The 26850-nt window shown below is 37.5% G+C and overlaps 1 protein-coding gene and 1 non-coding gene across 3 annotated transcripts in view; both read right to left on the reverse strand.

The window, feature by feature from the left end:
• SLC9A7 (solute carrier family 9 member A7) overlaps positions 1–26850 on the reverse strand; it is a 175565-nt gene that overhangs the window by 100000 nt on the left and 48715 nt on the right. For both annotated transcript variants that reach the window (XM_049767224.1, XM_049767225.1), the window contains exon 2: positions 1735–1934. In XM_049767224.1, the coding sequence (XP_049623181.1) occupies positions 1735–1934 (200 nt within the window). The remainder of the gene's footprint in view (positions 1–1734; positions 1935–26850) is intronic.
• LOC126000256 (U6 spliceosomal RNA) lies at positions 417–523 on the reverse strand. The gene has a single exon (XR_007492611.1). It is a non-coding gene; the product is annotated as a U6 spliceosomal RNA (small nuclear RNA).

Genomic DNA, 26850 nt, shown 5'->3' on the forward strand with positions numbered 1-26850 from the left:
CAGGATGGATATGAGCTAAGATCTCATACCCTTTTTACTCCTATCTTCTTGAGTATGAAGGGCAAAAGCAGCCATTAATAGAGCCTTAGCAAGGTATTTACATTGGATACATTCCTCAGCTTCATTTTTCATAAAGAAATTCTTTAATTGAAATAAATCAAATACATAGTTATAAAGTTGTTCATGATTGAATTTTAGTCATATAATGTACAATACCTTTTACCAATGCACATTTGCTGCCACATTGTCACCATTTCCCTCCCACTTCCTTGACCTCCCCCATCTGCCTCTATGGCTGACATTTTTCTTCTCTATAAGACACTGTGCTTTGCAATATTGTTATTGAAGGGGTATCTCCTTTCAGCACCTAGTTCTTGTCCAAAGTGATCATTTCCAACTCTCATTTTCTTTTTCATTTTTTTATGGAATGCTTCATGAATTTGTGTGTCATCCTTGTGCAGGGCCCATGCTAATCTTCTCTGTATTGTTCCAATTTTAGTATATGTGCTGCCAAAGCAAGCACACCAACTCTCATTTTCATATTGGTATCTTCTCTGTCCTAACTGCACTACCCAATTATTTGTGCCAAATTTCTTATCATGGACTAGTCTTCCTGGCCCTCATCATATTGTCTTTGGATGCTATTACCATATTATATTTTATACCCACCAATGACTGCGATTATTTTGTGTCTATCACTAACCCTCTCACTCATTTTGCTCAGTATAAGCAAATTTCATATTTTCATTTTTACTAACAGCTGCACAGCACTGCATTATGTGGATGTATCAGTTTCTTTATACACTCATCTGTTCTCAGACACTTGGGTATTTCCATATCCTGGCTATTGTGAATAGTGCTGCAGCAATGTAGAAAAGGCATCTGCACTTCTCAGTTGCATCTAATTTCATAAATATTTATGAAAGTCCCATGCATTCTTATGAAGAAAGGAGAGTAAAGAGTTCACTAGGTTTACCATTAGGGTCAAAATAGGTGGTCATTTTAATGCTGGCTGACAATTTTTAAGAACTAGGGAAGAGTCACAGAACAATGACCATTTAAATTTTGGAGCACCATCTACACTGGGCTTGAGTGAAAGGCTTGCAGTATGCTAAAATAGAATCTCCAAAACTTGTCAATAAACCTGGCTCTATAAAGATTATAGGTGAACAAATGCAGATCTATTGCATAATCACCTTAGAAGGAGATGGAAAATCAACCTGCTATAACAAATTAGAAAGTATTTGGACTTAAGTTCTAAGTTAGCAGGAAATTCTCTCTTCAAAGATTCACTAAGTCTTTGGCCATAAATAATGAAATCGGGATCTCAACTCAATATTTATTGATCATAGCAGAATTGAGTATTATATGTTTAAACACTGAATAAATTATCTTAAAATGAAAATTTGAATTATTTTAAGAAAAGAATAGGGGGGAAGAAAAGAATAACTATTTCTAAGCCATAACCAGAGTCATAGTAGGGAAGCTATCTATAAGGGTTGGAAAGAGAGATGAGCAGAGTAGGAATGTATAAACTCACTGTGTAACTGGTAACCATATCAATAACAGATACAAATAATGTTGAAAGGCTCAATTTCAAAACTGAATTCTTCTTTTGGAAGCTTTTGGCAAGCTTTTGATGTTATAGGAATTTGAAACTATTTCCCTACACAGGATCAAGATAGAATCAGAAAATCACCAACAATGTCAATATGACAATTAAGCCCAGCTCACCTTCCTCAGCATGTCATTTTTCTCTACATTGTTGATCTTGCCAGGGCTGATTTCTCCTTTCAAGGTATACTCAAAGAATTTCCCACTGACATTCACTAACAAGGTGCTGAATGCCCTGTCTTCCTGAGTGCAGCTGAGTGACTTGTCATGGCCACTGGTGGCAGGGGTTCCATACCTTAGGATCACCCCAACAATGAGTCCTAGAAGAGAGAAAACAAACACCAGGCCAGTGAAAAAGCAGAGAAAAATGAAAATGATCGTATAGTTGATTTGCAACTACTTTAAAATTAACCAGTAATGGGAATAGGCCATGGACAATAAGAGCAACTACATAGTCCTTCCAACGGGTTAAGCATAGGACTGGAGAAATGGTACAGTGCGTCTTGCACATAGCCAATCTGGGTTCATTTCCCAGATGCCCCCCCTAAGTGATCATTCAGTGTAAAGTTAGGAGTAAGTCCTGATAACCAACGGATATGAGCCCCCCAATAAGACCCCCTACAACTGGGGGCAAGACAGATAGTACACCTAGTAGCAGCTGATGAAAGTTCAATTCTGGCATATCCTAAGCACTGCCAGATGTGTTTCCTGAGTGTAGAGCCAGGAGTAATCTCTGAGCACACCTGATATGGGTCTAATTTTTAAAAAAAAAATCTCACAAAGAGATAAGCAAATAATTATTATGGTTTAACTTCTTCAGTCATAAGAAAGCAGAGTAGATTAGTACTTATGGTGGTTATTATGGCTCTATGAGTATTTTAACAACCAGTTATACTACATTCCTCATATATTTTCTGGCATAAGATGGCTTTTTAAAAAAAGACTTTCTGTCAAAAGCAGTACCAAGGAAACCACTGAGTTCTTTTTACTTCTACATCAAGTTCAGCCCTCAAGCATCTCTTCAGTGCTGTCATCTGACAACAAAGTCCAGACTGTGGCAATTTCCAGTTGCTATACACTAGAGGAAGGGGGACTGGGGAACCGCAAACTTTTTACTAGTTCATTGCAACCTCTGATAGAAAGCAGGATTTTATCATCGACGATGGAGCAGAAAGTTTCCAGATACCACCAAAGGACCAAGGGGGAGAGTAAAACAACATGTATGGAGCCTCTGGTTATTCCCATGACAGTGTACTTCAAGGGCGGAGAAATCCTGTATATCTTAGGCCTAGGGAATTTCCTTTCTAATTTCACCAATATTTACTGTGCCTATGCAAGAAAAAAAAGAGAGAGAGAGAGAAACACAAATTAACTTTTTTTTTGGTTTTGCTATTGTTCTTTATTCTTGTTTTTTTCCATGGATTTTCTTTTTTGTGTGTGTGCTTTGTTTTTTTTTTTTTTATTTCAGGACTGTGGTTATTGTGCAGTTGGTATCTTTATTGCTATGGTGCTTTTCTAGTATTTTGTTTGATTTTTTTATACACAAAAAATTTGTTCTTTAATATGTATCATATCTCTCTTAATGATCAATCATTTTTTCAACTCTTTCTTAAACCTGAGTAGCTTCTAACTTATACAAGTAAACCAAAACGTTGTTTATTATCAAAATGACCCACCTTTAAAATTACTCTATTGGGAAGAATTGACCACAAGACTTAAAAAATAGTTGCCATAAAGCATGAGAAAGTCTTACATATTTTTAACAATAATCTTTATCCCCAATTTTAAAATAATAGATGTTACATAATATTTTAAAAGTAAGGATAAATTTGTGGATTAAGATATAATACAGTATTTAAAGTACATGTCTTCTATGTGATTCCCAGACAGCTCTACTGAAGCACCACAAGGTCACCCTGGAGACTCCCATTACTGCTATTCTGACCCAGATTATCCCTGGCACTTTTTAAAAAAAAGATTTTAGTATTGTTGTTAGGTTTCTCCCTTTTTCCCCTTCTCCGCTTAAACTGATATTTATAGCCTCTAGAAGGACTCTTCCCATTTTTAGCTTGTTTGATTTTTGTCCCATTATATTTTATTTTTTTCTTCAAGCAGAACCACATAATTTGAACCATCTTATTTCACCTCACAAATTGAGTAAGAAATAATGGAGGGTACCAAGACCAGACAGTTGTATGAACATTAAGTAGAAATTAAAAAATGATCAGACATACTAGACACTGAGGGGACCACTTATACTAGCAACCTGGGTGGTAAAGGAGGGGTGTGTGGGATGCATGCTGGGAACAGGGGTTGAGAGAGGACAACATTGGTGGTAGGAGTGGCCCTGATTCAATATCACTATGTACCTAAAAAATTTACTATGAAAGATTTGTAATCCACTTTGTTCAAAACAAAAATTAAAAAAAATAAAATAAAATCATCTGTTTGACCAGAAAAAAAGAAAGTCTATTCCATAGGAAATGAAATATCACACTGCAAATTTTTTAATCATGATTCAGAGACTGTAGTACTGGCTTCTTTATGTAATTATGCTGATACAGTTAAAATAATTAGGTACAAGTTTTTAATTATCATCTCTCATTAAGAAAAAAACAGCTAACTTATTTGTAGGCATCTTTAATTGTGTGGTCAAAGAGATATATGCCCAAGTAAAATTATTGAAATATAATATAAAAATAAGGAAACACTAGATGCTTATATTCACTTAGGAGGATAACAACTGCAGACTTCTTTCTCAATTCATCATTTTGTTAAAAAATATTTCAAGATAAGATGGTGAGCCTGACAGTATGGTTTGGTGGTAGAGCACCTATGCATGAGATCCCCAGTACCATACCACATGGCTCCGAACTGTCCAAAGAACACTGTGGATGTTGTAATGTGTAATGCAGCCAAAAGTAAGTGAGCATCACAATTAAGTATATGAACCCTGGGACATTGCAACAATTAGGATAACAAAGGGAAGGTAATGGTAAAAAAAAAATAACAGAAATTAGGAAAATGCACTGTTTTGTTTTATATGAGAAAAAACAATAATGTTTATTATATTTATACATAAAATTCCACCCATGTCTCTTATTACCAAGATATACAAGAGAATTCATAAGAAAGATACTGCTGAATAATGATAATATCTAAAAGCTAAAAGTGTTAACTCCTTAAGGAGTTAACTTTAACTCATTCACATGCTTTATTATTGTTGATTATTATAATAATAGATATTTGTCTTTGGGTGTAGTTGGGCTCTATCCAGTGATGTTCAGAATGTACTACTGGCTGTTATCAAGGACTACTCCAGGTTGGGTTTGGGGGACTGGGTGTTTGGGATTGAACCTAAATTGTTTGTGTGCAAGGCAAGTTCTCTACCTACATACTATTTCTCCATCCCTGAAAATAATTTTGAATGTTTCAATTTATTTTTCTGGTCCCCAAAATAATACATATTTGAATTTTCTGACTTTTGTGGGGGAAATCAAGTTAAAAATTATGTGACAATGTCAATATAAGTACAAGCAGTAAAGTTATTGATATCCACACATCAGACACAGTTTGATTCTTGGTACCTCACATGGTCCTCCTATCACTTTCAGTAGTCCCCGACCATAGATCTAGGAGAAATTGCTAAGTACTGCTGGGTATACCTTCAAAACTGAATATAAATATATGTATATATACATATATAAATACGTAATATAAATATATTACAACCAGGGACCAAAGTGATAGCACAGCAGATAGGGTGCTTTCCTTGTACACAGCTGTCTGGATTTAATTCCTGGTATCCCATATGGTCCCCAAGCACCATAAAAAGTGATTCCTGAGTGCAGAACCAATAGTAGACTCAGAACATTGCTGAGTAAAGTCCAAATGATGCCCGCAAAAAGAAGAAGAAGAAGAAGAAGAAGAAGAAGAAGAAGAAGAAGAAGAAGAAGAAGAAGAAGAAGAAGAAGAAGAAGAAGAAGAAGAAGAAGAATTGCAAGGGCTGGAGAGATAGCACAGCAGTAGGGCACTTGCCTTGCGCGCAGCCAAGCCAGGATGGGTGGCGATTTGAAACACCGTGTCCCATATGGTCTCCTGTGCCTGCCAAGAGGAATTTATGAGCACAAAGCCAGGAGTAACCTTTAAGCACAACCGGGTGTAACCCAAAAATCAAAAAATATAAAAAGAATTGCAAAATTTACAAATTAAAATTGGGATTCACAATAATCTCAACTTGGCCTGATAAGATATTTTCAGTAAATTTGTACAGTGCTTTGGGAAGTATTGTCATTTTAATGATGCTACTCCTCTCAATCCATGAAGTGGGTATGTGAGGTCTCGACTTGCAGTTTTTCACAAGAAATCAGAATCACAGTAAAAGTATATTTTTAGCCAGGGGTTGTTGAGCAGTTTCTTGTATCTTACTGAGACAGCCAAGCTTCTTCCCTCTGCTGCTTTCCCGGCCACTTTTATTAGCCAGGGTTTAACATAAATTACCTTATGTTCAACGTTGACATAATTAAGGGTACTTGGGCTAAGTATCTCAAAATAGGTGAAAGGAAAAAGTAAAGTGATTTTACATGTATATGATAAAAAAATTCCCCTCTTATATTTGTTAAAAAAGACCCTCGGATGGGGTAAATATTGGATAGTGTTTAGTTAATGAAGTAATTCATCCTAAGGTGTGATGGTGATCTTCTACAACTGTTGATCAAAATCAACAGTCAAAAATCCACTTGAAGAAACTGCTTCATTTGGTAATTTTGATTGCAACAGCAAGATATTTTATTTTTTCATAAAACCAATATCAAAAGGTACAGGAGGAGAATGCTCCAAGGCCAAAGGTGAAGGTGTTGAGAGATAGAGAAAGGGGTTTTCTTTTTTTCTTTTTTTCTCTTTATTTGAATATCTTGATTACATAAATGATTGTGATTAGGTTTCAGTCATGTAAAGAACACCCCCTTCACCAGTGCAACATTCCCGCCACCAATGTCCCAAATCTCCCTCCATCGTACCCCACCCCCACCTGTACTCCAGACAGGCTTTCCAGTTCCCTCATTCATTCACTTGATTATTATAGTTCTCTGTGTAGTTATTTCTATAGCTGTACTCACCACTCTTTGTGGTGAGCTTTATGGAATGAGCTGGTGTTCCAGCCTTCCTCTCATTGTCTCTGAGGATTGTTACAAAAATGACTTTTATTTTTCTTAAAACCCATAAATGAGTGAGACTATTCTGCATCTCTCTCTCCTTCTGACTTATTTCACTGAGCATGTACATCCAAGAAAGGGGTTTTCTTACAACACAGACAGAAATACACACAATCTATACATTCACACAGTTGTTCAGTTTCCTTAATTAATTAAGTTGAGGGCCTCCAGGCCTTTCATAAAGCACATTCTGCAGAAAGGTGGTGGGCATCAGCATCTGGGACACTGTTTTGAGTCTGCAACTTACTCTCCTTCACAGTCTGTTTCTGTTCTGTCTGAGGAGGCCTCAGCTGGACAAGGTCAAAAGTTAAATTGGAATTTATGCGAGTATTGCAGCTGCTTTGCACTGGTATTCCCCCTGGCTCAGTTACATTCAATGCTTCTACACCTCAATGAGGGACCAGCAAAATATTTAATACAATTAATGACAAATATAAAAGAATATATCAATAGCAACACAATAATAGTTGGAGACTTCAACACTGCCCTGTCACTCCTTAATAGATCAACCAGGCTGAAAACAAACAAGAATATACTAGCTCTGAAAAGAGAAATGGAAGAAAGTGGAATAGTATATATATATATGCCACTCCATCCCTAGAAAACTGGATACAGATATTTCTCCAATGCACATGTGTCATTCTCCAGGATAGAACAAATGCTTGCCCATAAAACATATCTCCATAAAGTCAAGAGGATAGAAATTATACAGACTACCTTCTCAGATCGCAGTGTGCTGAAATTAGAAGTGAACTTCAAAGGGACACGGAAGAAAAACATTAAAACCTGTAAATTAAAGAGCTCACTACTGACCAGTGGGTCAGAGATAAAATCAAAGAGGAAATCAAAACATTCTTGGGAACAAATGCCAATAAAGACACAAATTATCAGAATTTATGGACATAGCAAAAGTGGTACTAAGAGGAAAATTTATAGCTTTGCAAGCACACATCATAAAGGAAGAAAAGGCCGACACAAAAAGCTTAATAACATAGCTTATAAAATTAGAAAATGATCAACAAATGGAACCAAAATAGTTAGGCAGGAAGAAATAACAAAGCTTACAGAGAAATCAATGAAGTGGAAATCCAAAAAACAATCTGAAACATCAATGAAAGCAAAAATTGGTTCTTTGAAAAAATAAACAGGATTGATAAACCACTGGCAAAACTCACAGAGAAAAGAAGAAAAACTTAATAAGCCAGATTAGAAATGAAAAGTGAAGGTCACTACAGATACTGCAGAGATTCAAAAGGTAAACAGATACTACTTTGAGAAACTCTATACCAACAAAACATGAGTACCTCGAAGAAATGGATAAATACTTGGACTCTTATAATGATCTAGCATATCTAAACAGCCCCATTACTATTGAGGAAATTAAAATGCTAATCAAAAGTCTTCCAAAAAACAAAAGCCAAGGCTCAGATGGATTCACTAATGAATTCTTTCAAACCTTTTTAGAGGAACTAATACCAATCCTTTTCAGGCTCTAAACACTCCCAAGAGTTTTTATGAAGCTAGCATCACCCTGATACAAAAGCAAAAGATGCTCAATGAAGAGAAAACTACAGAGCAATATTCCTGATGAACACAGATGCAAAGATCCTCAACAAAATACTGACATATAGGATCCAACACCTCATCAAAAAGATCATACACCATGACCAATTAGATTTCATTTCAGGAATGCAAGGATGGTTTAATATATGTAAATCAATCAATATAATACACCATATCAACAAAAATAAAACCATATGATCATATTAATAGATGTAGAAATAGAATTCAATAAGGTCCAACACCCATTCTTGATCAAAACTTTCATCAAGATGGGAATGGAAGTAACTTTTCTCAATATAGTCAAGGCCATCTACCACAAGCCAATGGAAAACATTATTCTCAGTGTAAAATAAGTAAAAGCCTAAAATCTGGTACAAGACAAGGCTGAACTCTCGGCACACCTATTCAGCATAGTGCTGAAAGTTATTATTGCCATAGCATTAGGCAAGAAAAAAAATATCAAGGAAATCCAGATACATAAGGAAGAAATCAAGCTCTCACTAATTGCAAATGACAAGATACTATATATAAAAATCCTAAAGACTATCAAAAAAGCTTCTAGAAACAATAGTTTCATATACCGAAGTGTCAAGCTGCAAAATTAACATGCAAAAATTAATGGCCTTCTGATAGAGCAATAACTATAGAGAAGAAATGGAAATTCAGAAAACAATTGCATTCACATTAGTGTCACACAAACTCAAATATCTTAGAGTCAACTTAACTAAGGAGATTAAGGACTTATACAAAAAAAACTACAAAACCATGCTTCAAGAAATAAAGATGATACAAGGAAATGGAGACACATACCCTGCTCATGGGTGAGGAGGATTAACATCATTAAAATGGCAATACTCCCCCAAAGCATTTAAAGATTTAATGCAATCCCTCTAAGGATACCAATGACATTCTTCAAAGATGGGGATCAAACATTTCTGAAATTTATTTGGAAAGATAAACACCCACAAACAGCTACAGCAACCCTTAGGAGAAAGAAATATGAGAGACATCACTTTCCCCAACTTTAAATTGTATCACAAAGCTATAGTCATAGTAGTAATAGTAATAGAGACAGACCCTCAGATCAGTGGAATAGACTTGAGCATTTTGAGAATGTGCCCTAGACATATAACCCAATAACCTTTGAAAATGTGCAAGAAATGTAAAGTGGAGCAAGGAAAGCCTCATCAACATGTGGTGTTGGGGCAACTGGTCAGCCATCTGCAAAAAACCAAATGCAGACTCCATCTAACACCGTCACAAAGGTCAAATCCAAATGGATTAAAGACCTTGTATTAGACCCCAAACCAGAAGGTATATAGAACAACACGTAAGTTAAAACACTCCATGAAAAAGTACTCCATGACATTTAGACTAAAGGCATCTTCAAGGAGAAAACAGCACTCTCCAAGCAAGAGGAAGTGAATTTAAACAGATGGGACTATATTAATCTGAGAAGTCTCTGCACCTCAAAATAAATAGTAATAAGTTTACAAAGTCCACCCACAAATGGGAGAAACTATTCACCCAATATCCATCAAATAAAGTGACTAATATATAAGATATAGAAGGTACTGACAGAACTTAACAAGAATAAAACATCTAACCCCATTAAAATGGGGAGAAGAAATGAACAGACAATTTCTCAAAGAAGAAATACAAATGGCCAAAAGGCACATGAAAAGTGCTCCACAGCATTAATCATCAGTGAGATGCAAATCAAAACAACGATGAGGTACTATGTCATACCACAGAGACTGGCACAAATCACAAAGAACAAGAACAATCAGTGCTGACAGAAAATTACAGACCAATATCCCTGATGAACACAGATGCAAAGATCCTCAACGAAATCCTGGCAAATAGGATCCAATGCATCATCAAGAAGATAATTCACTACGATAAAGTATATTTTATCTTAGGAATGTATGGATGGTTTAAAATCCATAAATCTATCAACATAACACATGAACAACAAGAAAAATAAAAATCACATGATCATATCAATAGACGCTGAGAGCATTTGATAAGATTCAACACCTATTCTTGATAAAAAATTCTCAGCAAGATGGGAATGAAAGGAACTTTTCTCAATATAGTTTAGGCCAGCTATCACAAGCCAATGGCAAATATCATCCTCAATGGAGAAAAACTAAAAGCCTTTTCTCTAAATTCTGGTACAAGACAAGGCTGTCCTCTCTCACCACTGCTATTCAACATAGTACTGTAAGTACTTGTTATAGCGATTAGCCAAGAAAAAGATATCAAGGGAATCCAGATAAGAAAGAAAGAATTCAAACTCTCACTGTTTACAGATGACATGATACTCTACTTAGAAAACCCTAAAGACTCTACTCAAAAGCTTCTAGAAACAATAGATTCATATAGCAAGGTGGCAGGCTACAAAATTAACACACAAAAATCAATGGCATTTTTATACACCAATAATAATAGGGAAGAAATGGACATTGAAAAAAACCCATTCACATTAGTGCCACACAAACTCAAATATCTTGAAGTCAACTTGACTAAAGAGATGAAGGTCCTACGCAAAGAAACTATAAAACATTGTTTCAAGAAATAAAAGAAGACACTAGAAAATGGAAACACATACCCTGTTCATAGATTGGCAGGATTAACACCACTAAAATGGCAATACTCCCCAAAGCATTATACAGATTTAATGTGGTCCCTCTAAAGATACCCATGACATTCTTCAAAGAAGGGGATCAAACACTTCTGAAATTTTTACGAATAATAACACCCTCCAATAGCTAAAGTAATCCTTGGGAAAAGGAATATGGGAGGCATTACTTTCCCCAACTTTAAACTTTATTACAAAGCAATAGTTACCAAAATAGCATGGTATTGGAATAAAGCAGACCCTCAAATCAGTGGTATAGGCTTGAGTACTCAGAGAATGTTCCCCAGACATACAATCACCTAATTTTGGATAAAGGAGCAAGAAATCCTAAATGGAGCAAGGAAAGCCTCTTCAACAAGTGGTGTTAGCACAACTAGTTTGCCACTTGCAAAAATGCGAACTGAGACCACCAGCTAACACCATGTATAAAGGTAAAATCCATATGAATTAAAGACCTTGATATCAGACCTGAAACCATAAGGTATATAGAACAACATGTAGGTAAAACACTCCATGAATTGAGACTAAAGGCATCTTCAAGGAGGAAACAGCACTCTCCAAACAAGTGGAAGCACAGATAAATAGATGAGAATATATTAAGCTGAGAAGTTTCTGTACCTCAAAGGAAACAGTGCCCAGGACACAAGAGCCACTCACTGAGTGGGAGAAACTATTCACCCAATACCCATTAGATAAGGGCTAATATCCAAAATATACAAGGCACTGACAGAACTTTACAAGAAAAAACATCTAATCCCATCAAAAAATGGGAAGAAGAAAAGAACAGACATTTTGATAAAGAAAAAAGACAAAGGGCCAAAAGGCACATGAAAAAATCCTCTACATCACTAATCATCAGGGAGATGCAAATCAAAACAATTATGAGATACCATCTCACGCCACAGAGATTGGTGCACATCACAAAGAATGAGAACAAGCAGTGTTGGGAGGGATGTGGAGAGAAAGGAACTCTTATTCACTTCTGGTGGGAATGCCGTCTAGTCCAACCTTTATGGAAAGCAATATGGAGATCCCTCCATACGATCCAGCTATACCACTCCTAGCAATATACCCTAGGAACACAAAAATACAATACAAAAATCCCTTCCTCACACCTACATTCATTGCTGCACTAAATACAATAGCCAGACTCTGGAAACAACCTAGATGCCCTTCAACAGATGAATGGCTAAAGAAACTGTGGCACATATATACACAATGGAATATTATGCAGCCATCAGGAGATGAAGTCATGAAATTTTCCTATACATTAATGTACATGGAATCTATTATGCTGAGTGAAATAAGTCAGAGGGAGAGAGATAGATGCAAAATAGTCTCCCTCATCTATGGGTTTTAAGAAAAATAAGACATTTTTGCAATAATTCTCAGAGACGAAGAGAGGAGGGCTGGAAGGTCCAGCTCACGACAGGAAGCTCACCACAAAGAGTCATGAGTGTAGTTAGAGAAATTGCTACACTGAGAATTATCATAACAATGTGAATGAAAGAGGGAAGTGGAAAGCCTCACTAGAGTACAGGTGGGGGTGGGGTGGGGAGGAGGTTGATTTGAGGAATGCTGTACCAGTGAAAGGGGGGGTGTTCTTTACATGACTGAAACCCAACTACAATCATATTTGTAATCAAGGTGTTTAAATAAAGATATTAATAAAAAACAAATATTATATGTCTAAAACTCAACTACTCAACTATTTTTTAAAAATAAAAAAATAACTTCCTATGGATATCGGATAGAAAGCAGTTCATAAAATGCTGGCTGACAAAGAAACATTGACTTCACATAAATGACTAATAACATGAACAACGTTACTTTGAACTTTTACAGAGATAAAATATGGATGAAATTCCCTTAATATTTTGTGTTGCTTCAAATTACATGATGAACTCAAGCAGTATAAATTTGAATTTAAAAAATTCAAAACTTTCAATTGATGACATGAAAAATGCTCACTTGATAACTTTATTAGCATATTGTGTGATAATATACAACTGTCAACTATTTCTTATATTTAGAAGGAAGACAAAATATCCCATAGACAATTTATTCACATGCCTACTCAAAAGTTGGTGGTATAAAGAAGTAATTTATTTATGGACAAAATTTTATTCCAAATTATCAGGAAGTCAAAAATGCAGTAAATCCCCACAGATCTGGTACCATCTTCTCTGCTTATGTGACTCAGATTGTTGGGAAGAAAGTTGAATAAGTGATTCTAGGCAGTCACACATCTGCTACAATAGTTATCTCTATTAATAATCCTCTGTAAGGAGTTGGAGAATAAATGCATAAACATACTGTTTTCTAATGAGATTTCACCTCCCTTATATATACCACTGAGGGGTTGTTTACTATAGGGTCTTGAATAAGTAGGGTTTCTCTGAGATCTCATTTTATTATTTGATTGAGTTTTCAGGGGCATTCTCACCACCAGTGTTGTCCTCCTACCAAACCTGTTCTCAGCATGCATCCTAAATCTACTTCCTTTACCCCACAGACTGAGTGTAACTGGTCCTCTCTGTGTATAGTTTGTTGTAGACTGGGAATTGATTCTGTTGTTATTGACTTTGGGTTTGTGTTTAAGTCTGCTCATTTTTATTGGTTATTTCTACTCAATGATCATATGTCTATTTGCTCGTGGTACCATTCATTTCCCCCCTCAATATATGAGGCAGAAAAAGGTCATTCAAGTTATATGATTCTGTTTAAAAAGAAAAGAAGAAAGAGAAAAAACTGGGAGGAGTCCTTCTAGAGGTTATATCAATTCAAAAGAAGAAAGGGGAAAAAAGAGAAACATAACAAAAACAAAACAAAAGAAAATGAAAACAAAAACAAAAAACAAACAAAACCCCCAAACCATAAAGTAAACAAAAGAACCAAAACCAGCAACTACAATAAAAAAGCACACCAGCAACAAATAAATAATAACCAAATAATAACCACAAGAACAAAAAAAAGGAAGAGGACTGCTGTGCAAGGTTTTGTGATTTTTATTCCCCCCTTTTGTTGCATAGGCACAGTAAGTATTGGGGAAATTAGAAATGTAATTCTTTTGGCCTAAGAGATATAGGGTTTCTCCGCCCTTGAAGCATACTTTCATGGGAACAACTACAGACTCCATACAAGCTCATTTTCACACCTCACTTTTTTTTATGGTGTCAGGAATATTTTCTGTTCATTTGTGGATGATGTTAGCCCTCCTCCCTTAATTCAGAAATCCTTCTATACTTTCATCTCCAATCCTGATCTAATATCCATCTTTATTTAACCTTCTTTACCCTCAGTAAAGTAAACCTTCTTTACCTTCCATATCATTAGATATGGAGACCGACCTTCTGCTCCAATAAGCCACCATCTAAAGCAAAAGGACACCCTCTCAGCCCTGTATCTCATGCCCCAGCAAGGAACTACAACCAACACTCCTGCTGACCCATGCTTCTCGCACACCCCCAAAATGTAAACTGTTGCATTCTACCTGATTCAGCTCCATAAGGACCCCCAGCTCAAGGACACTACCTGATCCCTTACTGCTGCAAATCATTTCCCAAACTCAACAAGACCACGGAGTGTGATGAAACTTTGCTCTGGATTTCACCCCCCACAAGAATATCTCAAAAGACTTAATGGCAAAGCCTATATATTTTTTTTTGTTTTTGGGCCACACCCAGCAGTGCTCAGGGGTTACTTCTGGCTGTCTGCTCAGAAATAGCTCCTGGCAGGCATGGGGGACCATATGGGACACCGGGATTCGAACCAACCACCTTTGGTCCTGGATCGGCTGCTTGCAAGGCAAACGCCGCTGTGCTATCTCTCCAGGCCCCTATATTTCCTTTATATGTTTAATATCTCTATAATAATATTCCTTAGGGACTAGAGAAATAGCACAGTGATAGGGTGTTTGCCTTGCATGCAGCAGATTGGTACTTCAAATCTCGGCATCCCATATTGTCTCCCCAGCCTGCAGGAGCTATTTTTGAGTGCAGAGCCAGGAGTAACCCCTCAGTGTAATCGGGTGTGACCCAAAAACCAAAAAAATTTCTTAGTCTGTTTATTCCCAAATATAAGGTAGCCTCTTACATCGTTTTTATTTCTTTAATTACATTTTTTAAATTTATTTCATCTACTTCTATATTTTTCCCCTTAAATTCACCTGTTTTGGTTCTGCTTGGTACAAAAACCTACAAGAAAAAGTCTTGCCTGGGATAAAAGCTCAGATCAAAATCAGGGCACAGAGATTGTGTAGCCTGTCATTCTTACCCCCAAATGCACCAGCAATATAATATGGAACCTTTCCTTTTTGCAAAGTCATACTAAAAAGAGTAAGTTTTATATATAGAAACAAGATCTTACCTACTAACGATAAGAACTCATACATTTTATAATACAGGGGCACCTCCCACCCTGAACATATGTCATGTGGATCCAACTTAAATTCCAGGTGATCAGAAAGCAACCATCCAATCCCAAAACCTAGATCCCAGACATAGAACTGACACAGTTTTCTGCAACAGTACCAGGAACCTGGGGCCAGAGAGATAGCATGAAGGTAAGGCATTTGCCTTTCATGCAGAAGGACAGTGGTTTGAATCCCGGCATCCCATATGGTCCCTCGTGCCTGCCAGGAGCGAATTCTGAGCGTGGAGCCAGGATTGACTCCTGTGCACTGCTGAGTGTGATCCAAAAACAACAACAACAACAAAAAAAAAACAGTACCAGGAACCAACAAACTTCTCTTGTGAAATTCCTATTACTGCTCTGACACTAACATGCGCCAATTTTGATATGACATCCTGACAACCAGGAAATGGCAACAACTTGATCTAAAAGTAGGTTGTTTTATCTCATAACCTAATGGTAAGAAAAACCAGAAGACATACCATTTGATCTATGCAAAAAACAAGATCACTAACTACAGATGACTGACTTTGACAACCTGACTGGGCAGAACTTATCATGAAACAATAAGAAAGACCCTACCCTAGGGTTTGGCCTAGGATTTGTACATTAACCAAGATCACTAATTCCAGAGTTTTGACTTTGACAACTGTGACTGAGCAGAACTTTTGGAACCATAATAAAGGCTCTATCCTAGGCTTCCTCCTAGGATCTGTGCAAAAACCTAGACCACTAATTACAGAAGACTGATTACAATAACAGTGATGGAACTGAACTTCTAGAACCATAAAGAAAGATTATATCCTAGGTTTCATCCTATAATCTGTGCAAATTCCAAGATCTCTAGTTATAGAGGCCTGATTTTATCATCCACTGATCCAACTGAGCGGAAAATTTCCTAGCACCATAAAAAGACCTTGGGTTATGAAAATGAGCTTGTACAGAGCCTGTAGTTGTTCCAATAATAGTATACATCAAGGGTGGAAAAACCCTGTATCTCTTAGGCCCAGGGAATTCCCTTTCTAATTTCCCCAATACTTACTGTACCCATACAAAAAAAAAAAAGAAGGAAGGAAGGGGGAAAAAGCACAAAACCTTGTAACACCAGCCCTCCTTCTTCTTTTTTGTTGATGCTGTTGGTCTTTTTTGTAGTTACTGGTTTTGACTTTTGGTTTGTTTTTTGTTTTGTTTGTTTTTCTGTTGTTGTTGCTTTTCTTTTTTCCCTTTCTTCTTTGAATTGGTATTCATAACCTCTATACAAACTCCTCCCAGTATTTTCCCCTTTTCTTTTCTTTTTTTTCAAACAACCTCATAACTTGAATCATCTTGTTCTGTCTCATAAATTGAGATTGAAATAAATGGATTGTACCAGGTCCAAACAATCATATGATCATTGAGTAGAAATAAAAAAATGAGCAGATTTAAACACCAAACTCAAAGTCACTGACAACAGAATCAATACCCAATCTACAGCAAGCTATACACAGAGGAATCCAGCTACACTAGCATTCCAGGGGCAAAGGGGAGATACATGATGCATTCTGGGAACAGGAGTGTAGGGAGGACAACACTGGTGGTGAGAATGCCCATGATTCATTGTCACTATGTACTTGAAATATTATTGTGAAATATTCGTAATTCACTTTGTTCACAATAAAAATTTAAAACAATTTTTAAAAGGGGGTTGGAGATCAATTTCTGAGAAAGGCCCCAGAGCATGAAGTGGAAAATGAACATGAGAGAGAAGCAGTACGGCTGGGGCATCCCCAGTGCTGGGAGAAAGAGGAAGGACAGAGTTCAATAATCAAAACGTGAAGATGGCACAAGAAAACTGAAGATCTGACACTTTTTTGATTTGATCTTGCAACCACTCTCAGCTGTGCTCAGAACTTACTCTTCACTGTACTTATGGATCACTCCTGGCAGGCTTGGAAGACTATACCAAGATCAAATATATGTCAACTAGGTGCAGAGCAAGAACCTTATGAATTGCACTTTTTCTCTGGTCCCAAAAATATATATTTTGAAGGCAAGCTTACATAGGTCACAGATACTTATGGGGTAACAAAAAGCATAATGAGGCCTGACTTTTACAATATTTTATATCTGTAATACAGTGACTTAACAACAGTGCAATTCATTTGCAAGTTTAATGATTTTACAAATATTTCCTAAAAAATGCTTATGAGGGGAAATAATATATTTCTTATTATAAATAAAAAATTTCTGAAAAGATTTTTTTCAACTTTTATGAGCTTCAAAATTTCCATAATAAAAAAATCAAAGAATCAGTCCTTTACTCCTCTGCCTCTTTCTTTTGTTCAAGTGATAGTTATCAGGCAGACACCAATCTAAAACACAAGTGCTTCTAAGTGAGATATGTGGGCATACTTTCCCTCAGTTCAACTATGCTGCTATAGTAACTCATAGATCTCAGAAATACCTTAGTAAGAAATTAAATTGCTAGAATATGACTTAAAAAGACAGCATAGATACTTAAGGCAGGGTGTGGGGTCCATGGTCCACCTAAGAGCTGTGCTCTGAGAGTGGGGTTCATGGCTCTTCTAAGCAGTATGCTACCAGTGTCTCCACCTATTCTCCAACCCAGATACTGTACATTCTCATGTGTGGAGCTGAATGTAGTAGAGAGAAGCTGAGAAATAAGGGGATTTCTATAATCTGGCCTTGAATATAAAAGAATGTCTCTGTTAAGAGACTTGTGTCCCCTGCTGTTATGGGTATTAGATGAGCTGAGGAGAAAGTCATCCAGGTCAAAACAACCTGTCCTTACAAACTATCTAGGTTAATAGTGCCATAAGCATTGCAACTGCAATCTTCACATACTATCTAATTTAATGATGCCATGAGCACTGTAACCATAATCCTTACATACCATCTCAATTAATAGTGCCATGTACAGGTGACCACTGTCTTCACATACTCTCTAGTTGCTGTAATGCCTAAGCAATGTAAAGCTGTATTACCCACATTTTGTTTTCTGCCTAAAGATTTCCTTTAAAATCCCCATCCCTACCTTCAATAAATGAAAATTACTGCCAGACAATTCTTCCCTGTGAGTGGTCTGTGGCTTGCAGTCTTCCCTCCTCTTCCTGAGTCTGGTCTCACAGGCTACAAGCTGGAAGAGACCCTTCCCACACCCTTGCATGGACCTCATCGGGGGTTCCCATCCAGAGCCCAACATCAGACAACCAACATGGGGCCTGAACCCACAACCCTTAGATTAAGAGCATCATGCTCTAGCGACTCATACTCCATCACCTCACTCACAGCAATTGGAAAGGATTACAGGCACGTTTTCCTAATGTTCCAACCAAAGAATTAAAAAACATTGTTTGAAACTGTAATTCTTGTATGTCATTTTTGCAGACTCCATCTCTGCAAATTCCAGGGGTTAAGCTTAGAAGTCCTAAGGCTCTAGTTGTGTGGCAGACTGATGTGACACATTATGCTCCTTTTGGCAGGTTTAATTATATCTTTGTCACTGTGGATACTTTTTCCACAGCGGCATGAACTACAACACACACCAGGGAGAGGGACAAGCATGCACTGTCATTTTTTGCAGTGTTTCCTGTGCTTGGGCTCCCCCATGAGGTTAAAACAAAAAATAGGCCCTATATTGTGAGCAAAGCCCTTGAGGAATTTGTTTATAAAATAGAGCACCGTCCACTTCACGGACATAGTATATACCCCCCCCAAAGCCAAGCCATTATAGAGAGTTATAATCAAACATTTAAACAACAATTGGAAAAACTCAAGGAGGAAGGCTTGACAACATTGTTACATCTAAATCGGTCCCTCCTCACACTCAATAGTCTCAACATATCTAAGGAAAATGGGCTGTCGGCCTTTGCCCGACACCGGTAAAACGAATCAGCGAAGTACCAAATGATGTTCCATTGGAAGGATCAAAACTCAGGGAATGGAAGGGTCCAGATCCTCTGTTGTCATCAAGCCAAAGCTTTGGTTGTATGTTCCTTCCCACACAAAGAACCTAAACTGATTTGGGTCCCAGCCAGATATATTAAATATGTACCTAGTAAAAATACTGATAATGATAACTTGCTACAAGCTGATCCAACCTGAGGTTAGTTTTTCTTTTGTTTTGCAGGATGAATATTTGCCGGATTACTTTTTACCCAGCTGCCACCTGGCATCACCCCCCACACTGCACGGACCAGTTAAGCAGCAATGGCAAGTTATTCGAGCTGCAGCCAGTGTTGATGTCTGATGTGTTGCGTTTTCTCCGAGATTGGTTGAGGTTTGATCCCCCAAAGAGCTCCCAGAACAGGAAAGTGATTCCCATTCCCCTGTCTCTCAGGGTGGGAAAGCGATCCTGGTAATTTCTATCCACAGCAAATAATCCACAGACAAGACGGTAAAAGGGCAGTGTCGGATGCAGAATCCTTTGTCAGCCTGCCAGCAGCTCCACACACCAAGAGCCCGCCAGCCGACTGCTGAAAAGGACCCTGACTTCCCAGCTCATCAACTATTTATTCAGATCTGAACAGCACCCCCCACCTGGGAAGTCGTAGATGGGAAAGCAGGCAGGAAAAAAATATTGAAGAGAAATATTATGAAAGCCTCCATATACTTAACAATTCCCCCTTATTTGGTATCAGTAATATAATAAAAATAAGAAATAGGCCCTATAAATCTAAAGAGAAAAAACTAAGCAAAAAAATGGGGGGTGAGGGGCCAGAGAGATAGCATGGAGGTAAAGCATTTGCCTTTCATGCAGAAGGTCAATGGTTCGAATCCCGGCATCCCATATAGCACGACCAGCCTGTCGGGAGCAATTTCTGAACATGGAACCAGGAGTAACCACTGAGCGCTGTTGGGTGTGACCCAGAAACAACAACACAAAAAAGACTAACAAAGCTAAGTTTTCATTTGGGGCTGGAAAGATAGCATGGAGGTAAGGCATTTGCCTTTCATGCAGAAGGATGGTGGTTCGAATCCCGGCATCCCATATGGTTCCCGAGCCTGCCAGGAGCGATTTCTGAACGAAGATCCAGGAGTAACCCCTGAGTGCTGCCGGGTGTGTTCCAAAAACCAAAAAAAAAAATGGGGGGTGGGCGGATGTTTGCATAAGTGCATCACAAGGGAGCAGTAAAGAAAAACGTCTAAGCCTAAACACAGGGTGTCCATAACCAGAAACATGAGTCAAGGAGTCAGCTATAAGTTTCAGAAAAGATAGATCTATGATCCACAACATACAAGCTAAAGAATGCAAAATGGGTTCTTCCTTAGAAGATCGAGAGATGTAGCCACAATTCAATGATCAAAGATCTTATGGGAGCTCGATTTCCAGTTTTTGGAGGAATCTCCATATCGCTTTCCATAAAGGTTGAACTAGACGGCATTCCCACCAGCAGTGGATAAGAGTTCCTTTCTCTCCACATCCCCGCCAACACTGTTTATTCTCATTCTTTGTGATGTGTGCCATTCTCTGTGGTGTGAGGTGGTATCTCATCGTTATTTTGATTTGCATCTCCCTGATGATTAGTGATGTGGAGCATTTTTTCATGTGTCTTTTAGCCATTTGTATTTCTTCTTTGTCAAAGTGTCTGTTCATTTCTTCTCCCCATTTTTTGATGGGATTAGATGTTTTTTTCTTGTAGAGTTCTGTCAGTGCTTTGTATATTTTGGAGATTAGCCCCTTATCTGATGGGTATTGGGTGAATAATTTCTCCCACTCAGAGGGTGGCTCTTGTATCTTGGGCACTATTTCCTTTGAGGTGCAGAAGCTTCTCAGCTTAATATATTCCCATCTGTTAATCTCTGCTTTCACTTGCTTGGAGAGTGCAGTTTCTTCCTTGAAGATGCCTTTAGTCTCAATGTCCTGGAGTGTTTTACCTACGTGTTGTTCTATATATCTTATGGTTTTGGGTCTGATATCGAGGTCTTTAATCCATTTGGATTTTACCTTCGTACATGATGTTAGCTGGGGGTCTAAGTTCAATTTTTTGCAAGTGGCTACCCAGTTGTGCCAACACCACTTGTTGAAGAGGCTTTCTTTGTTCCATTTAGGATCTTTTGCTCCTTTATCAAAAATTAGGTGATTGTATGTCTGGGGAACATTCTCTGAGTATTCAAGCTTATTCCACTGATCTGAGGGCCTGTCCTTATTCCAATACCATGCTGTTTTGATAACTATTGCTTTGTAGTAAAGTTTAAAGTTGGGGAAAGTAATTCCTCCCATATTCTTTTTCCCAATGATTGCTTTAGCTATTCGAGGGTGTTTATTGTTCCAAATAAATTTCAAAAGTACCTGAGCTTCCATACGATCCAGCTATACCACTCCTAGGAATATACCCTAGCAACACAAAAATACAATACAAAAACCCCTTCCTTACACCTATATTCATTGCAGCACTATTTACCATAGCAAGACTCTGGAAACAACCAAGATGCCATTCAACAGATGAATGGCTAAAAAACTGTGGTACATATACACAATGGAATATTATGCAGCTGTCAGGAGAGATGAAGTCATGAAATTTTCCTATACATGGATATACACGGAATCTATTATGCTGAGTGAAATAAGTCAGAGAGAGAGAGAGAGAGAGAGAGAGAGAGAGAAACGCAGAATGGTCTCACTCATCTATGGGTTTTAAGAAAAATGAAAGACATTCTTGCAATAACAATTTTCAGACACAAAAGAGAAAAGAGCTGGAAGTTCCAGCTCACCTCAGGAAGCTCACCACAAAGAGTGATGAGTTTAGTTAGAGAAATAACTACATTTTGAACTGTCCTAATAATGAGAATGTATGAGAGAAATTGAGAGCCTATTTAGAGTGCAGGCGGGGGTCGGGTGGGGAGGAGGGAGACTTGGGACATTTGTGATGGGAATGTTGCACTGGTGATGGGTGGTGTTCTTTACATGACTGAAATCCAAACACAATCATGTATGTAATCAAGGTGTTTAAATAAATAAATAAATAAATAAATAAATAAATAAATAAATAAAAAGAAAGTAAAAAAAATATCTAGTAAGTTGTAGAGATCTCATGGAGTCATCGAAAAGTCCAACTGTAATCCGAAGACAGAGACCCTCCATTGAGGTACGAGAAAAGCTGTCCAGCAGATGAAATAAGGTTTATTTTACATTAATGTCCAGTATGGCAAGGAAACCAATTTTGGGGGGGTACATATTTGAGTACCTACCTGGGAGATGGTAGGCACACCCCCAAGATCACTAGGGAGACAACTGTAATGTAAGACCAGTAATTGTCTGATCTTAATCCAGTCCTTCTTTCAAATGTAGAGTCCATGCAAAAGTCCATGAAAGATCCAAAAGTGATGCAGAAAGTACAGAAGAGTATGGCTGATTACTTAGTGATAGGAGCTTAAATAAAAACAAAACAGAACAAAACAAAACAAAATGGTTCAGGCTGAAAAACTCTCCCTGTAAATAAATAACTGGAGGTTCCATCCAAATTGGATTAAATATTCCTTTTGAGCCTACAATTTTTTACTTATGATGCAGCCAAGCAAAAACCCCACCAGAAAGCAACATCATTTGGGATAAAAACAACAGTACAACAAAACCACTAACCTAAAGTTGTTATAAGCAAAAACCATAATGTAACATAAAGAAAATTTTTTACAACTAAAATGGAAGAAAACTATAATTACAATAGACAAAAAAGACTAGTATTAAATATAAATCCAAAGATTACACTCTGAAGAAAAATACAAAAGGTAACTATCCTTCAGAGTCCAATGCAAATCTGGAACTCAGAGAAATCTTGAGGAAACTTGCGGAGTCTGGAAAAGCGGGTCACAACTTGTCACAGGATGCGAAACTCCAAAAGCCATGGATATCTTCTGAAGACCAAAATCAGGAAGCTTGTAGATGAGCATGGAGATGATTAGAAGACAGAAAAGAGCTACTTCTTTCCTCCTCCTCTTCCTCTCTTCCTCTTTTCTTCCTCCTCCTCCTTCTTTCCTCCTCCTCCTTTCTTCCTCTTCCTCATGCTTATTTCCTCCTCCTCTTCCTCCTCTCCTCCTTTCTTCTTCCTCCTCCTTTCCTCCTCCTCCTTTCTTCCTCTTCCTCCTGCTTATTTCCTCCTCCTCCTTTCTTCCTCTTCCTCCTTCTTCTTTCCTCCTCTTTCTTTCTTTCTTTCTTTCTTTCTTCCTTCTCTTCCTCCTCTCTTTCTCCTTCTCCTTCTTTCCTCATCCTCCTCTCTTCCTCCTCCTCCTTCTTTCCTCATCCTCCTCTCTTCCTCCTCCTTTCTTCCTCCTTTCCTTCTCCTCCTTCTTTCCTCCTCCTTCTCTCCTCTTCCTCCTTTATTCCTCCTCTCTTCCTTATCCTCTCTTTCTCCTCCTTTCTTCCTCCTCCTCCTTTTTCTTTCCTCCTCCTCCTCCTTATTTACTCCTCCTCCTCTCCTCCTTCTACTCCTCCCACCCTAAAAAGAAATGAAAAAAAGAAGAGAGAAAAGAATTTCTGAAAAAGAAAGATTAAAGACTAGGGAGAACGAGGAATGGATCTGGTAGGAAGAAAAAATCAAGGAAGCAAAAGTTAAGAAAAAGGAACTATATACAAAATATACTAAATGGACAAATATGTAACAAAACAGACAAACACAGAATTAACTTAATGGTGGCCACACTCACTCACACTCACACAACAGGTTAACCAAAATTCCGATGGAATGGATCCAAAATGAAGCAAAAGAAAAGAAAAAAGAAAAATCAACTGAATCAGTAAAAAAAAAGTACTTCAAAACATAATAGCCAGCAGCCTGGGTAGAAGAATGATTTCAAACACACACAAAAAAATTTCAAATGTAGAGTACAGCAGGTCTGAAAGAGAATGCCATGTACAATACAAACATGGAGAATCCTATCACAAGTACTGAACAGAAAATCTATAATAATCAGGCATAGCTGAGTAGCACTGAAAAGGGAGTCCACATAAAAAGTATAGTCTTGCCTAAATTATGCATTTACCTGAGAACTAAACAAAGGAAAATGAAGCAGTAATATTGGAATATAAAAATAAAACTCGTTAGATAAATATACCTTATTAAAATGATATGGGGGAACATTAATAGAATGAGTCTTTTTTCAGAAAATCCTTGCGTAAAAGAATAAGACTATATAATTTTCATAAGTAACTAAACGAGAAATAATAAAAGCAAGACATAGATTCATTATAAGCACAGCAAAAGCGGGTATACAGTGTATTCAAACCCTTTCAGCAATCATACTGTGGAGAGAACCATAGAGCTTTAATAGACTGAAAAGAAAAGGAAATGATCAGCTGGAAAAAACAACATCATTCATTGTAGATCTCTGAGAAGTGTAAAGAAGAATGTATGCAACATGTTAGAGACTTTTTTGATTTTCTTGTCATCAAACAAACTGGCCATTAAGTAGGCCAATTGTTATTTTGAAACTTTCGGGGTTAATATATCTATAATATCATTCCCCATGGTTTTGATGATCTAGCAAAATTCTTCTGCTAATTTGCCTTCATGTCACAGAGGATTTTTTCTGTTAACATTATTTTATAATAATCTTGATAAAAAATACTGTCAACTCTAAAATATTATACTAGCATTGTAATATTGAGTTCATGTAAGAAGAGTTTCCTATATTTTGAGCCCAGTTAGGGCAGGTTTGTGTCTCTCCTGTTGTATCCTGGGGTGTAGAGGCTTATCACCATTATAATTCTCACTCAAGTTGTGGGGAATGAGTGTTAAATCTTTGTTACCTGTTGCAGAGGTTTCAGCAATGTTACTGTTGTCAGTCTCTCCATTATTTTTTATTTGATCTGAAGGAGAGTTTATAGCCAAAGCAATCTGAACCTGATCATTTGTGCTTGCCCAATTTCTGATGAGATATAATGAGACCCAGAATGTCTTGGGAGGGTGGTCATCTGTAGAAATATAAGCATAAAGAATATCCTCTCCCTCTTAGGTAGAGATATCCAGCTATCCATTTATCATCATCCTTAATCCAAACAGGAATATTGATTGTTTCCTGTTTCTTAATGTCTTCTTTAAAATGTCTTTCAGCTGCAGTGTAAATTTCCCCTTGGGATAAACTTACGTAGTTTAAAGTAATTAAAGTCAATGATGATAACAGGTCTGTTGGTGGCAAACCATTTTCTGTTTTTTTTTTTATTAATTTATTTTTAAGGTTTTGTAAGTCCTTTTCACATTGGCTTGTCCACTACAATTATGAGGCATTCCCTTTGTTTGTTTTATCTGCCAGTCCTTACAAAAGAATTTACAAGTTTTTGCTAATGTAGGCAGGCCCATTATCAGTTTTTATAGAAAATGGAATTCCCATCACAGATAAACACTACAAAAAGAAAATACAAACAGCTTTAGTCCTTTGAGATGACATTGATATTGCCCATACAAACTGAGAATGTGTCCACCACAACAGAAAAATAAGGTTTTTTGGGGGGGAAGTGTGTATAAGTAATATCCATTTGCCAAAGTTTGTTAGTAAAGCTCTTGTTCTTGCTCCTGCAATATGAGTTTTCTTTGTTAATGGTGCACAAATGTTGCAGGATTCTATAATTTTTCTAATCTGCCTCCATAGAATTTGATAATTCACATGTAGATGTCATGCATTTTTATAAAGAACTGAATGTTCTTCCAAGGGAGTTTTAAAAATAGTCATTGCTAATAGATCAGCAGTTTTTTCCCTTGAGACACTTGTCTTAGTAAGCCTGAATGAGCTATAATATGAGTGATGAAGATGGGCTCATCCATTTATGGAGAGTCTATTGTAATTGGTTAAGTTAATTCTGTATTATCAGATCATTGGTATTGAGGAAGGTGGTGATTATGGCAGGGCACAAACCTACCACGTAAGCAGAGTCACAAACACTGTTACATGGTCATGTTATGTGAAATAGCAAATAAATTAAGGTTGCTAATGCAACTTGTAATGGCAATTTGTATTTTTTTACAATGATATTAATTTTTATAGTAATCCCACCGGTCCCATTTTGAGATCCATTGATATAAAAAAAAACCTGGGTATTAGGTATAGGAGAGGATGGAACAACTGAAGAAATAACAAACAGGGTTTTCTTTAAAAAAAAAAAACAATCGCGGTCCAGGGATCCAGGCCAAGGGAGTGCATGGGGGCCGCCAACTCGCCAACACAATCTAGACAGCCCGGGGAGACAGGGAGTCTGGGGAGCAAAGCCAGAGGGAGTGCGTGGGGTCACCAGCTCGCTGCCATAACCTAAGCAGCCCAGGGAGACTGAGAGTCAGGGGGACCAGTTACTAGAGGGACAAGAAGGAAGCACAGGCTGGCTCCCAGGTGGGGGAGGAGGGTGAGTGATCTAGGCACAACTGGGCCCTTCACCATTGTGGCTAGTAGTGGAACTGCACTGAATGGCAGAAAGAG

The sequence above is a fragment of the Suncus etruscus genome, chromosome X (genome assembly GCF_024139225.1).
Source record: "Suncus etruscus isolate mSunEtr1 chromosome X, mSunEtr1.pri.cur, whole genome shotgun sequence".
Taxonomy (NCBI): Eukaryota; Metazoa; Chordata; class Mammalia; order Eulipotyphla; family Soricidae; genus Suncus; species Suncus etruscus.